Here is a 13,947-nt window from a genome sequence, read left to right on the forward strand (position 1 = left end):
ACTGACTGTCATTACTGTGATTATCTACCAAAATGTACAACCCCAACATTAATATCTATGTTACTCTGGTCAAAACTGAAATGACTGCAAGCTGTCCAACGAATATATCCAAATCACCTTATAAATTACTGTTTCGTTTTTCATTATAACATTTTCATTAATTCACCATTTAACGGTAATGCTTTGCGTTTTTATCCTCTCGAACGATGACAGTCTTTCTGTTTGACTTCTTTGTCTCTTCTAGGTACATGATGCTGTATGGGAAACATGCCTTGGATATGATTGCCAGCAGTCACGACAGCCTTCGGCTCGCCTGGCTCACAGAGATGTTCTCCTCGGTGGATGTTTCAGATGGACCGTGTGGAGAAGAGGAGGGGATATGTTTGCGGTCAGCTGTGGGGCTGATCAGGAAGGTTAACCCTGGTGTGAAAAATGGGAAAGTGGAACAGAGGTTTAAGGAGCTCCATCGGAACAAGGAGAGGACGACTGGGGCAGGAACTGACGTGGCCATGGCTGGACCAGAAGCAGAGGCTGGGGCTTCACATGTAACTGGAGCTGGGATCGGCTCTGGGGATGAGGAGAAGGTTGGGGATGGGAATATGATGGGGAATAGTGTTAGTGCTGGACATGAAGCTGAAACTGGAGATGGGGCTGGTACTAGAACTGAGGTGGTGGGACATGGCAACAAAGACATCCGAAGAGGAGGACGAGAGATCAGGGTCACCAAAGAGGAATTTGTTGAGGTTTTCCATGACCTTTGCACCCGTCCAGAGATCTATTTCCTGCTGGTGCAGTTCTCTAGCAACAAGGAGTTTCTTGATACCAAGGATCTGATGAGGTTTCTGGAGGCTGAACAGGGTGTGGCTCAGGTAAGGATGGGAGAGGGAAAACCCTGTCTTTAATGTTTAATTTATACTAGTGGAAGGTTTTTACTTACTCTTCAAGAGATGCCGATCTCTCTGTTCTCTTTCACCTTCCGTATTTAGGTGACAGAAGACATGAGTCTGGAGCTCATCCAATCCCACGAGCCATCGGAGGAGGGCCGTCGCCAAGGCTGTCTCTCATTGGACGGTTTCACCAGCTACCTCACTTCCCTGAGGTGTCACCTGTTTGACCCCGAGCACAACCAGGTGTGCCAGGACATGAACCAGCCATTATCCCACTACTTCATCAACTCCTCCCACAACACCTACCTCATCGAGGACCAGGTCAACGGGCCCTCCGACGTCAATGGCTACGTCCGAGCTTTAAAGATGGGCTGCAGGTGCGTGGAGGTTGACGTGTGGGATGGCCCTGACGACGAACCCGTGGTTCACACCGGTCACAGCCTCACCTCGTCGGTCGTATTTCGCTGTGTCCTGGACGTGATAGAGCGTTTCGCGTTCGTGGCGTCAGAGTATCCGCTAATACTGTGCGTGGAGAATCATTGCTCCCTCGGCCAGCAGAGAGTCATGCTGCAGCACCTCAGGACAATACTGGGCGACAGGTTGTACACAGAGCCTGTCAGCGGAGGGGAAGGCTACCTGCCATCGCCCTTTGACTTGCGAGGCAAGATCCTGTTGAAGGGGCAGAAGCTGAAGGAAGCATGCGGAGGAACGGAGGGGGATGTGACCGATGAAGATGAGGGGGCAGAGATGAAAGCCAGTTTCAGTGGAGGAGTAGGAGGGGGTGAAGGTGGTCAGAAAGGTGCTGGGGCTGGTACCGGTGCTGTGAAACCAGCCACCCCTCCTGCCGCTCCTAAACGGTTTCAGCTCTTGAAGGAGCTCTCGGACTTGGTAACTTTGTGCAAGTCGGTGCGCTTCAAAGACTTCCAGGTGTCTTTTTCGACCCAGAAGCCCTGGGAGCTCTGCTCGTTCAACGAGGTGGTGGCCTTGTGCTGCACCAGCGAGAGCCCGGGAGACTTTGTGAACTACAACAAGCGCTTTCTGTCACGGGTCTACCCCGACCCAATGCGCGTCGACTCTAGCAACATGAACCCGCAGTATCTGTGGAAGTGTGGTTGCCAGATTGTAGCTATGAACTACCAGACCCCGGGGCTAATGATGGATCTAAACATGGCTTGGTTCCGGCAGAATGGGAATTGTGGTTACGTGTTGAGGCCAGCCATCATGCGACAGGAGGTGTCGTATTTCAGCGCCGATACAAGAGACTCTGTGCCGGGTGTGTCACCTCAGCTGCTCCATGTTAAGGTGAAGAAGTGCTGGTGAAAAATACAGTGTCTATAGAAAGTCTACACCCTCTTGAAACTTTTTCACGTTGTTGTGTCATTGCCTCAAGAGTTTAAAGCGTTTAAATTAGGATTCCCCCCACTTCTTCACACACCATATACCACATCTTTAAGGGGCTTTTTTTTTGTGTGAAAAATACAAAACTTTTTCATATCATAGGTCTTCACCCCCATTAGTTAATACTTAATCGAAGCACCTTGGGCACATTGAAACACGTAGATTAGGCAATATTTGACCATCCTTCTTTCTAAAACTGTTCAAGCTCTTTCGTGTACCTTGGGGAGTGTTGCCAAAAACATTAGTTAGGATTCATGTCAAGGCTGGGTCCGGGCCACTCAAGGATATTTACCTTTTTATTCCCCAATCACTCAACTATAGCGTTGGGTTGTTGAAAGGGGAACTTCCCAGTTCCACACACTTTCACACAAGAGCCATTGGCCTCCTGGTAACCTTTCTCGTCAGTCTCAAACTTTTGCTCAGTCATCACGTTTGGAGTGACAGCCTGCTCTGCGACAGTTCAAGGGCTATTCAAGGGCTTATAAAGGTTTTATACCCACCTTGGTGTCTTGGTTCTTTTAAAGCTTGTTGGTGCTCATGATTGAGCATTTGCTTTGCAATTCATTGCTTAACAGCGGAAACTACAGAAATTGCTTCATTCATCCTGAAAATATGTAAAGCATTACAGTTTAACACAGACGGAGGGCCATTAACTTGGTGTGTGGTTTTGATTGGTTACACCTGAGGTAATCATTTTGTATTTTTAATATATAGTAGTTTAGTTTTGGAATACATAGTCAACTCAGAATTGAAATCTCAATCAAGCAACAACGAGGAATTTATGCTCAATGTGTGGAGCTTTGGGGCGAAGATGAGGGGGACACTTTCATTTAAATCCAGGCAATATCGACACCACAAAATCTGAAAAAGGTCCAAGGAGTGTAGAGTTTCTATAGGCCCTCTAAACTCGTTTTTTATGTTGAATGCTATTCTTTCAGTTGTCCAGGACAGTTCTCCTCTCTCTGAATTAAAATAAGTGACGTGAACATCAAAATCAGTCAGTCAACAAATCCATACGTCCACGCAGGTGATCAGTGGTCAGAACTTGCCCCGTCCCAGGGGTTCTGGAGCTAAAGGTGACGTGGTGGACCCATACGTTTACGTGGAGGTCCACGGTATCCCTGCTGACTGCGCTGAGCGCCGCACACGCACCGTGATGCACAACGGTGACAACCCCATTTTCGACGAGAGCTTTGAGTTCCAGGTCAACCTGCCCGAGCTGGCCATGGTGCGCTTCGTCGTGCTGGATGACGACTTCATAGGGGACGAGTTCATAGGTCAGTAGTGGGAGGAGGTCAAAGGTCAGCCCTGCACTGATTGTTAGTCCATAGTCCGGTCGGCTTTTTGTTTAGGTGGTTGTACGAGCCGACTCATGATATTAACACAATCTATCAGTCAATTGAAGGTCATTGCTCATTAATTAAGAAAAAGGACACTTCAGTCTTGTCATGGTCATTAATATAAATGTCATTTGTAATCTCCCCCGTTTTACCACAGGTCAGTACACTATTCCCTTGGAGTGCCTACAGCCAGGCTACCGGCACCTACCATTACAGTCTATGACGGGGGAGGACCTCCTGCATGCCCAGCTCTTTGTCCATGTGGCCATCACCAACCGTAGAGGAGGGGGAAAGCCTCACAAGCGTGGGCTGTCTGTACGGAAGGGGAAGCGAGGGAGGCAGTACGCTGCGCTCAGGGACCTCGGGGTCAAAGCAGTGGATGAGGTTTTCAAAATGGCCACCCTTCCACTGAAGGAAGCCACGGATCTGAGGGAGAACATGCAGGTGAGGAGATGGGAAGAATACGCAGATAATACGCTATTTTCACACTAAAGGCCAAGCTGGATTCCAGCATTCACAGCGGATCATGTTTAACTCATAACGGCCCAGTGTCCAATTCCAGTGATCACAAAGTTATGACTCCGAAATGAAGAAGTCCGACGTGGTCATCAGGCCCTCATCAGCAGGTTTGGACTGAAGGGTCCTGGGAGAGAAGGTTTATTGCTTTCTCTGCTGGCTAATTAGCCTCAGCAAAGGTCTGCTTTAGACCGGCAGGTTGTGTTTATGGTCTCTGTAAGGATTTAGTCTGGCTTTTTAACAGATGTTAAGTTCTTGTGATCTGTTTAGGCTAGGTGACTGGGATTCAAGCCATGAGTCATCCCAGCCTCACAGGCAGGCCATGATGTGGCACTGATTTAGAAGACTAAGGCACTAATTCAAACAGACGGTACAGACATGAGCACACTCTCAGATACACACTCACAGGCACAAACATACACACACACACACACACCACGCTCGTAGACTCCTAAACAGGTAAATGCTGAGAGCACAATAAAATCACGAGGAGATTGGATCAGCCTCGTTGTAAATGTCACTCGTTAAATACAGCTGTTTGATTTAGAGTTTGGCTGTTGAATGCCCGTGATATCCATTCATTTAATAGTATGGCAGTGATACGGTCGATTTGTGGTTGTCTCTTTCCATATCTCCTAATAAAGCTTCTCTAATTCAATCAGATGTTCTCTCAGTGACGGTATCCCAGGAAACCAAGTCACACAGTCCATGATTATGCTCTCAGTAGCTCCAATCACTAAATGATTACAGCATGCTGCTGAGAACACTGTACTTAATAATGAGTGTGTGTGAAATGGTTTCACAATATAAATGCCCCCGAACTGTGGTTCAACCATTTCTGTGCATCCATTTTGGGAAAAAAGGCTACCATGGGCTTAAACGTTAGCTTTAGGGTAAGCTTTTTAATAGGTTTGCGGATGTAATTTTTTTTAGGGGATAGGGTTAGGTTTTTTGGACTACGGTTAGAGTTAGGCATGTGTGTGGTCATGCGTGTTTTATACAGTGTACATTAATGTGTATGATACATGAACCCCGCCCCTTCTCTGTCCCTGTAGAGCTCAGTGGATGTCTTCCGAGAGCTGTGTGGCGTGTCAGCGGCGGCCAACCTCATGCAGTGTGTGTTGGCCCTGGGCTCCCGCGTGGCGGGGGCCGATGGGGCCCCCCTGCTACTGTTTGAGCTGAGGGATCAGTACCCAACCATGGAGCCCCAGGGGCCCCTGCCAGAAGTCCTACGCAAGGTGGTCTCCACCTACGAAATGGTAAAAACAAATGTCTTTGCCCTTTTCCGAACCTCCTGTTCTCTCTGTCCCTCCCTCACGCTTTCACCTTTTCTCTCTCTGTCCCCTCGCAATTCAATTTCTATTAAGCATTTGTAAACATATGGCCAAAGCAAAGCGTTACCACAGATCACGTGTCTAACTATAGAAAGCTGGTGGGGGTGGTTGACACTACAACATTGAATCACTGTTTCTCATCTTGTAACACATAGGCTGTCATATATTGTGCTGTCTACACCTGAGGAAGCAGCTCTCTTTCAGTTTCTGTTGTGGCACAGTTGATCGCATAGCCTTTCCTCAGCAGAGAGCCAGGTTCTGTGGTGTCTACCCTTCTGCATGGCAAGGCTGTGCCCACTGAGCCTGTACATAGTCAAGGTATTTTGTAGGTTTTGATCAACAACCATAGTGAAATAGTTTGCCATGGTGTACTGTTGATTTAGGGAGGGATAGTGCTGCGTTTTGCTTTTGGGATAGAATTTGGTTTAGAGCTGTTTTGGACCTGATGATTCAGTGTTACTAGAACAGGTTTGTGAAGTCAGCCCCAGGACCAGCTTGATGAATAGCTTTCTTAACTCGTCGTGTGTTACTGTCTGTCTCTCTCTCTCTCACTCTCTCTCACTGTGTCTGTCTCTTTTTCCCTGTGCGCCTTTCTCGGTATCTCTCTCTCTATATATACTGTACATAAAAAAGTTTGTCATTTAGAAGATGCTAATATCCAGAGTGACTTACAGTAATATTCGCATACGTTGTGATGGCAATTCCATCGATCAGAACTCTTTTAATGAGGAAGTACAGAGACGAAATTCTCTTGGCACAATTTAACAGTTTTATGAATTATTTGCAAATAAGAGAGACGCGTCAAACGCTTACAAACATAATCGTCCGAGGAGTCTCTGACTCGATACAGGTCATTCAACAGTATTCATTACAGTGAAGAAGGGGTGTGGTCAGTTGTTGCCCATGCGTCCTGTGTCAATAAAACAGTCCTTTAATCAAAGAGAATACAGTGGTTAGAGAACGTTTCCACAGAAGCCCCCTGTGGAAATTCAAAGAACCAACCCTAGTGTTTTAATAGCCGTGTTGTACCATTTGAGCTATTTGGTACTCACTGTCTGTGTCTCTCAGTGTCTGTCTTTCTGTGTGTGTGTGTTTGTCCCTCTCTCTCTGAGTCTCCCAGCCTATCTGGTTCATCCATTCCAGTGTAATTGATCATGCTTCGGCAGCTGTTCAGATGGCTGTGGTTTTAATTTTACAATCTACAGAGCGGTGATTTATGTTCAGAGCTTTTTCTAGGTCATTGTGTAACAGTGTTGCTGTTATGTAAGATGTTCGATGACATTACATCTCTGTTATGTTCTGTTCTCCCGTGTTCCATAGCTGTCACCTTTAGCTGTGCCCCAGAGGAAATCCACGAAGGTTTTAAATTGATTACTGATTGATTAAAAAGTGATTGCTTCGGAGGGGGGGGCTGGTAGATGTCCAATGTCGTGGTAGATGGCCAATGAGAGCATTCCTTATCAGCAGGCAAAAGATGACAGGATATATTTGCATGTTTGGCGAGCAACATAAGAACCAGAACTGCATTGGATGTGCTTCGGATGACACATCTCAACATTACCTGTCCTGAGTGCATTGGGATGTTGCTATGATGAAGCAGGGCCATAGTCATGAATTGGATATCAGGAAATGAAGGAGAAAAACACAGTTAAAGTAAAGAAAATAAGTGATTGCAAACGCCCACAAACCAGATTGAATAGTGTGTGTGTGTGAGTGTGTGAGTGTGTGTGTGTGTGAGAGAGATTTGCCAATGACACACTATCACTTAGTTGCTTTCAGTGAAAACTTCGGAACACAGCAGATAACTGCTTCTTTCGAAAATGTGGCCCTGTGATAGGTGTAGGTCATTTTTCAATGCCAAACAAGAAGAGCGGACCAGGTGAGAAATGAGTCTGAATGTGTTTACTTATATGCATGTCTAAATGTGTGTACATGTCAGTGCATGTGTGAGCATGTTTGCATGTATATATGTGTGTGTGTGTGTGTATATGTACATGAGCGCGCATGTGTGTGTGTGTATGTGTGCACATGCCTGCGTGTGTGTGTCTGTGCGCACTTAAGAATGCATCCTCATCCATGATGGATCAGGGTGAGGGGAGCTCATCCTGGCCATGAATTACATTAGCATACATTTGAATATCAATTTGCTAAGCGGATCTCACGCTTGATTTGGATGCCTGGGGAGAAGTGTGTGTATGTGTGTATGTGTGTGTGTGTGTGGTAGATCTGGACCGACCTATAGGAGCACTCATTTGTTCATCCTCATTTGTCAAACATCAGACTCACAAAGTGGGGTCACGTCCCAGCGGACATTGCAGCTGGAAGTGTTAAGTTAATCAGAGGAGCTTTCTTAATCTCTCTTGGGTTATTAATGAAGTGATTGTTATTTTTAGCCCATTTGTTACGCATTACTGACACTTATGTTATTTGTGTAATAGAGGGCTCTTGTTTACTCTGCCTACAGATGATCCAGGCCAGCAGAGCTGTGATTGATCTGTCAGACGGAGTCTACAACAGGATCCTTCAGATACAGACAACAGGTGAGATGGAGAGAGAGAGACACCGCGTGAGAGAGAGCAAGAAAAAAGACACCAAGAGAAAGACAGCGAGAGACAGAAACACCAAGAGAAAGACAGCGAGAGACAGAAACACCAAGAGAAAGACAGCAAGAGACAGAGACACCAAGAGAAAGACATTGAGAGACAGAGACACCAAGAGAAAGATAGCGAGAGACAGAAACACCAAGAGAAAGACAGCGAGAGACAGAGATACCAAGAGAAAGACAGCGAGAGACAGAGACACCAAGAGAAAGGCAGCGAGAAACAGAAACACCAAGAGAAAGACAGCGAGAGACAGAGACACCAAGAGAAAGACAGCGAGAGACAGAGACACCAAGAGAAAGACAGCGAGAGACAGAGACACCAAGAGAAAGACATTGAGAGACAGAGACACCAAGAGAAAGACATTGAGAGACAGAGACACCAAGAGAAAGACAGCGAGAGACAGAGACAAAGCAAGTGACTGAGGAACAAACATGTTGGAGAGGAGGAAGGACAGTTGAGTTGGCTAGATTTGTGGTTAGTGAGGAGGCTGGGTGATGTTCTCCAGGGGTCTGTCTCCATGGTTGTAGTTGAGACAAAGCCTTGTCTACAGGCTCTGCCAACAGCCTGTCCAGCTGAGACATCAAAGCCTCCAGGCTGCTCAGACTTCCATGGCTGAACCCTAGATGGCATCCTGTTCCCTATAAAGTGCACTTCCTTTGCTCAGAAGGCATGGGCCTATTGGGGAGTCATCCCATGTCTCAACCTCATCAATAACAACCGCTTCATTACTTCACAGAGGCACAAATGTCGATTTCTTGCTATTCAAGTTCATTGAATGAACCCTAGATTTATACGAGCAACTTCTAGTGTTGTCACAAGCTTTGTTTACAGGTCAAATGGCCTTAGGCACAGATCTGGAATCAGATTACTTTCCCTAAACTCTGTCATTAACCAATCTAGATGGCAAGGCAAAACAAACTTTAGATGAATTTGTAGGGGGAACTTGGCCGAACAGGGTTTGTAGTGACTCTGGTTGCTTGGCATCATGGGAATGCTGACAACTTGGCCAAGCTGTTGTTGCCACGGTAATAAACAGTGAGTGTTCCGCAGTTGTCAGGAGATATTGATTGATTGGCAGTTAAAAAGTTAAGATGATGTAAATGGTGAGACAAAGAGAAACATGGAAAGATGGTGGAGAGATGGTTATCTCGATAAATCAATGTATTTAAAGTGATGAGGGAGATAAGATAAGGTTTATAAGAGACTTAGGAGTTATGCATTTTGGCACTGAGGTTGTTATTGGCTAGACACTCCCAAGATGGCCCCTAGTTTCCTCTCAGATGTTATGTCAGTTCACCTGAGTTCACGGCCCATCCCTGGATAAAGAGCAAACAGGAGAATGTGTGTGTTTGTGTCGGTGGAGGAAGTCCACTGTATTGAGAAATGCTAGAATTTTCCCTGCAGCCTGTGCTTGTGGACAACAAAGCCTCTTTTATGACTGACTATCAGGAGATATCAGGAGCTGACTGCCTCGGCGACAGTAGTGGTGGAGGCTGGGTGTGGCTTTAGTTTGAAGGGGGTACACTGAGGTTATTGGAGGTTACTGTAATGGATTGAAGGGGGGGGTGGGAGGGGGAGCAGCTGATTTTAGGCAGGATTCACTGCAAGGAGCTGTGTAGCACCGTGCACTGTGACATACTTTTCCTGGTTTGGTTTATCCTCCTTTTTTCTCTCAAGTGTCACGGTATTCCAGTGTAGTTACGACATTGTCTCATCACAGCAACGCCTAATGGGCTTGGGAGAGTTGAAGATCGGGACCCGCATCCTCTGATACATGCCCTGCAGAGCCGTTCTCTTTTCTTTTCACACTACTCTCACAACCCGGGAGTTAGCAGAATCAGCGGGTCAAAGGAAATGGATCAACAACCTCAGTTGCTGGCGCCTGAATAGCCTAAGGGAGTACCAAGAGCTCAATAAGACAAGTAATGTTGAGTTGGTACTCCCTCCTCTAGCCCTTTGTAATGGGACGCTAAAATACACAACACCTTTTCATCCTCCCGGTCCTGTCTGGATATGACACACTTTGGGAATTAACCTGGGGTGTAGTGGCGCCAACATTGTGTAGCTCTTAGATCCCAGCAACCCACAGGCAGCTCTGGAATAGATCAATTACTGTGAACATGATCTCCACAAATGTTGTGGGAAATGCTTTTAAAATACATTGTTGGCATGGCTGTGTGGTGCAGAGACCCCCAACAGGCAAGTACACTAGGGAGTAGGATGCCATTTATGACACAGGTCATTAGAGCTCTTCGTAAAGACATGCACTGTCATTAAGCTACAGGGTTATGGTGAGGTCAGGTAGTCAAGGAGGACTGAAGTGAGGATCTATGACTTTCTGAGCCATGCAGGTGTTTTCCTCCTGGAACGTTCCCCCATTCACAGACTCTACGGAATGCCCTGGCAATCATGTGTTGCCTAGCAACTGCACTGGCAGGCAAGCAGGCAGCAAGTGTGTGTCTGTGTGGTTCTAGCATGTTGAGGAAGACCTGAGGGAGGTGTTGAGGAGGGCCCAAAGGAGGTGTCGAGGAAAACCAGTGAGAGGTGTTGAGGAGAACCCAAGAGAGGTGTTTACGAGGTCCTGGGGGAGGTGTTGAGGGGGGGCCTTAGGGAGTTGCTGAAGGAGGTGTTAAGATGCTGGTTCTGGAAGTGGGCTTCTTATTTGATTTCCACGTGGAACAACGTTTTTGGGCTCATCAAATACCAACACCCCATGTCATGCTTGCAATGCAAAGTGTGTCTGTGACTGTGTTTGGAGGGAGGTTGGATCTGGTCATTGTATTTGAGATGTGTAATTCTGTATATTAGTGAATGTTATTCAGGTACATGGAAAAGAAAGAGATTGAAAGAAAGAGGAAGAAAGATTGGGTGTCTGAGTGGTTGAGAAGGTGAGAAAGGCTAGGGTGAAGGCTAGGGGTAAAATGTAATTAGTTATATTCAGGTTTGTGTTGTGGGGGTTTTGGAATGTTGTTCTCTAACGTTCTTGCTGGTTTTGATCAAAAAGTATATAGGTTAGGCAGGTTAGTAGAACTTATCAAAAAGTATATTTAAGAGTGTTAAAACTGACCCGTCTATTTGTTAGTGTACTTAAAATACATGATTGGAAAAAGCATTTTAGTGCACTTACATATGTCACAATCTGTCAGTGTCTGCAAGGATACCAGGAAGTGGGTTAACACAGGGTACTGTACACTGCCTACCCAAGTCCGAAAAGACACCCCCCCCCCCCTCTCTCTCTATACACCCCTGTGAAAATTCCATGTCTTTGTGACGTTTTCCACTTTCAATGTGACCTAAAATGTGAACAATTCAATTGAATACCTAACTGAAATGGGGCTGTTCAATTGGGCTATTTTCTTCAGCTGGAACCGGGGCCTTAGTCAGGGTGGAGGGAATTATGAACAGTTCCAAATACCAGGCAATTTTGGAATAAAGTAGAACATTGACATTTTGGAATAGCCCGGCCAGAGCCTAGACCTGAATCCAATTGAACATCTGTGGGTTGATCTGAAGAGGGCTGTGCACATGAGATGTCCTCGTAATCTGACAGATTTGGAGCGCTTTTGCAAAGAAGAGTGGGCAAATATTGCCACGTAAAGATGTGCCATGCCAATAGACTCCTACCCAAAAAGACTGAGTGCTGTAATAAAATCAAAAGGTGCTTCAACAAAGTATTAGTTTAAGGGTGTGCACACTTATGCAACCAGGTTATTGTGAGTCTTTTATTTTTCCCCCTCAAAGATTTCAGTTAGTTTTTTAACTGAATTGTTCACGTTAAAGGTCACATTAAGTGGAAAGAGTTCTGCCATGATTTATCTTTGTCTCATTCTTTTACATCACAAGAACCTGGCATTTTAACAGGGGTGTGTAGACTTTTTATATCCACTGTATATATACACTCACCTAAAGGATTATTAGGAACACCTGTTCAGTTTCTCATTAATGCAATTATCTAATCAACCAATCACATGGCAGTTGCTTCAATGCATTTAGGGGTGTGGTCCTGGTCAAGACAATCTCCTGAACTCCAAACTGAATATCAGAATGGGAAAGAAAGGTGATTTAAGCAATTTTGAGTGTGGCATGGTTGTTGGTGCCAGACGGGCCGGTCTGAGTATTTCACAATCTGCTCAGTTACTGGGATTTTCACGCACAACCATTTCTAGGGTTTACAAAGAATGGTGTGAAAAGGGAAAAACATCTTGTTGATGCCTTGTTGATGCTAGAGGTCAGAGGAGACCTGATAGAAGAGCAACTTTGACAGAAATAACCACTCGTTACAACCGAGGTATGCATCAAAGCATTTGTGAAGCCACAACACGCACAACCTTGAGGCGGATGGGCTACAACAGCAGAAGACCTCACCGGGTACCACTCATCTCCACTACAAATAGGAAAAAAGAGGCTACAATTTGCACGAGCTCACCAAAATTGGACAGTTGAAGACTGGAAGAATGTTGCCTAGTCTGATGAGTCTCGATTTCTGTTGAGACATTCAGATGGTAGAGTCAGAATTTGGCGTAAACAGAATGAGAACATGGATCCATCATGCCTTGTTACCACTGTGCAGGCTGGTGGTGGTGGTGTAATGGTGTGGAGGGTGTTTTCTTGGCATACTTTAGGCCCCTTAGATCGAATTGGGCATCGTTTAAATAACACAGCCTACCTGAGCATTGTTTCTGACCATGTCCATCCCTTCATGAACACCATGTACCCATCCTCTGATGGCTACTTCCAGCAGGATAATGCACCATGTCACAAAGCTCAGATCATTTCAAATTGGTTTCTTGAACATGACAATGAGTTCACTGTACTGAAATGGCCCCCACAGTCACCAGATCTCAACCCAATAGAGCATCTTTGGGATGTGGTGGAACGGGAGCTTCGTGCCCTGGATAGGCATCCCACAAAGTATGTCTTTTCTGGCTTGTGTAGGCAGTAGTGTACCCTGTTTAACCCACTTCCTGGTATCCATGGAGACAGTGACAGATTGTGACAGTGGTCTGTGCGAACAGAGGAAGCCAGACGTAGCACACGAAGTACCGCACACGCTCAGTCTGGCCAGAGACGAGATGATGATCCGTCTGTGGATGCTGCCTTTCGCCTTCTCTGTCTTACTTTTTTTACCTCTTTAATTCAGGCCAGGACTTAACCAAAGGTATGTTGTAGAAAAGTATATTCAGCTGCTGATAATCATTTGAAGGCATTATTCCTAGTGTTTGTGACGATCACACTCACACTGCAGGCAGATAGCAGCTCAACTGTAAACTACCTTTTCAAATCAGAAGGAATGCACGTCTTAAACAGACCTGGTCTTAGTCTCTTCATTCTTACATTCCAATGACTGGTGACATACAATCCCCCCAAAACCACTGACCAGACCATCCTTACGCCTGGGTTTAGCCATGAAAAGGTTGACAAATGGAGGTGTATGTGTGATCCATGTCAGTGTGCATTATGGGGACCTGAAGTATCCACAAAGAAAGTGAACCCTGAAAAATTGGGCCCCACAAGGCGACTGGCAGGTCTTGACTAGAGAAAATCTGAATTATGGCTGGGGGTAAGGTTTAGGTAAAGACTGGCTTTAGTATTAGAATTCAGGTTACTTTTAGGTTCAGGCATTAGGGTTTGGTTAAGTTTAGGCATAAAAGTTATTGAGGTTACAGTTAGGGAACATAGATTTCAGTTTTTCTGGTCCCCACAAGTATAGAAAAAACAAACGTGTGTTTGTATTTCTCCTAGCCATGGAATTCCACGAAAAGCTGCAGACCATGGCAGTGAAGGAGGGGCTTAAAGGTCGTAAGGTCACAAGAGCTGTGGAGAGTTTCAGCTGGAACATCACCATACTGAAGGTGAGTTTCCATTCTAG

At 45.8% G+C, this 13,947-nt stretch overlaps 1 protein-coding gene across 2 annotated transcripts in view; it reads left to right on the top strand.

Annotated features, from left to right (window-relative positions):
• Positions 1-13,947, top strand: part of LOC105023629 (inactive phospholipase C-like protein 2) — a 29,568-nt gene that overhangs the window by 13,207 nt on the left and 2,414 nt on the right. For both annotated transcript variants that reach the window (XM_010892982.5, XM_010892981.5), the window contains exons 5-11: positions 245-869; positions 987-2,189; positions 3,313-3,562; positions 3,783-4,069; positions 5,197-5,400; positions 7,940-8,015; positions 13,821-13,930. In XM_010892982.5, coding sequence (XP_010891284.1) covers positions 245-869; positions 987-2,189; positions 3,313-3,562; positions 3,783-4,069; positions 5,197-5,400; positions 7,940-8,015; positions 13,821-13,930 — 2,755 coding nt within the window. The remainder of the gene's footprint in view (positions 1-244; positions 870-986; positions 2,190-3,312; positions 3,563-3,782; positions 4,070-5,196; positions 5,401-7,939; positions 8,016-13,820; positions 13,931-13,947) is intronic.

This window comes from Esox lucius, chromosome 10 (assembly GCF_011004845.1).
Source record: "Esox lucius isolate fEsoLuc1 chromosome 10, fEsoLuc1.pri, whole genome shotgun sequence".
Classification (NCBI taxonomy): domain Eukaryota; kingdom Metazoa; phylum Chordata; class Actinopteri; order Esociformes; family Esocidae; genus Esox; species Esox lucius.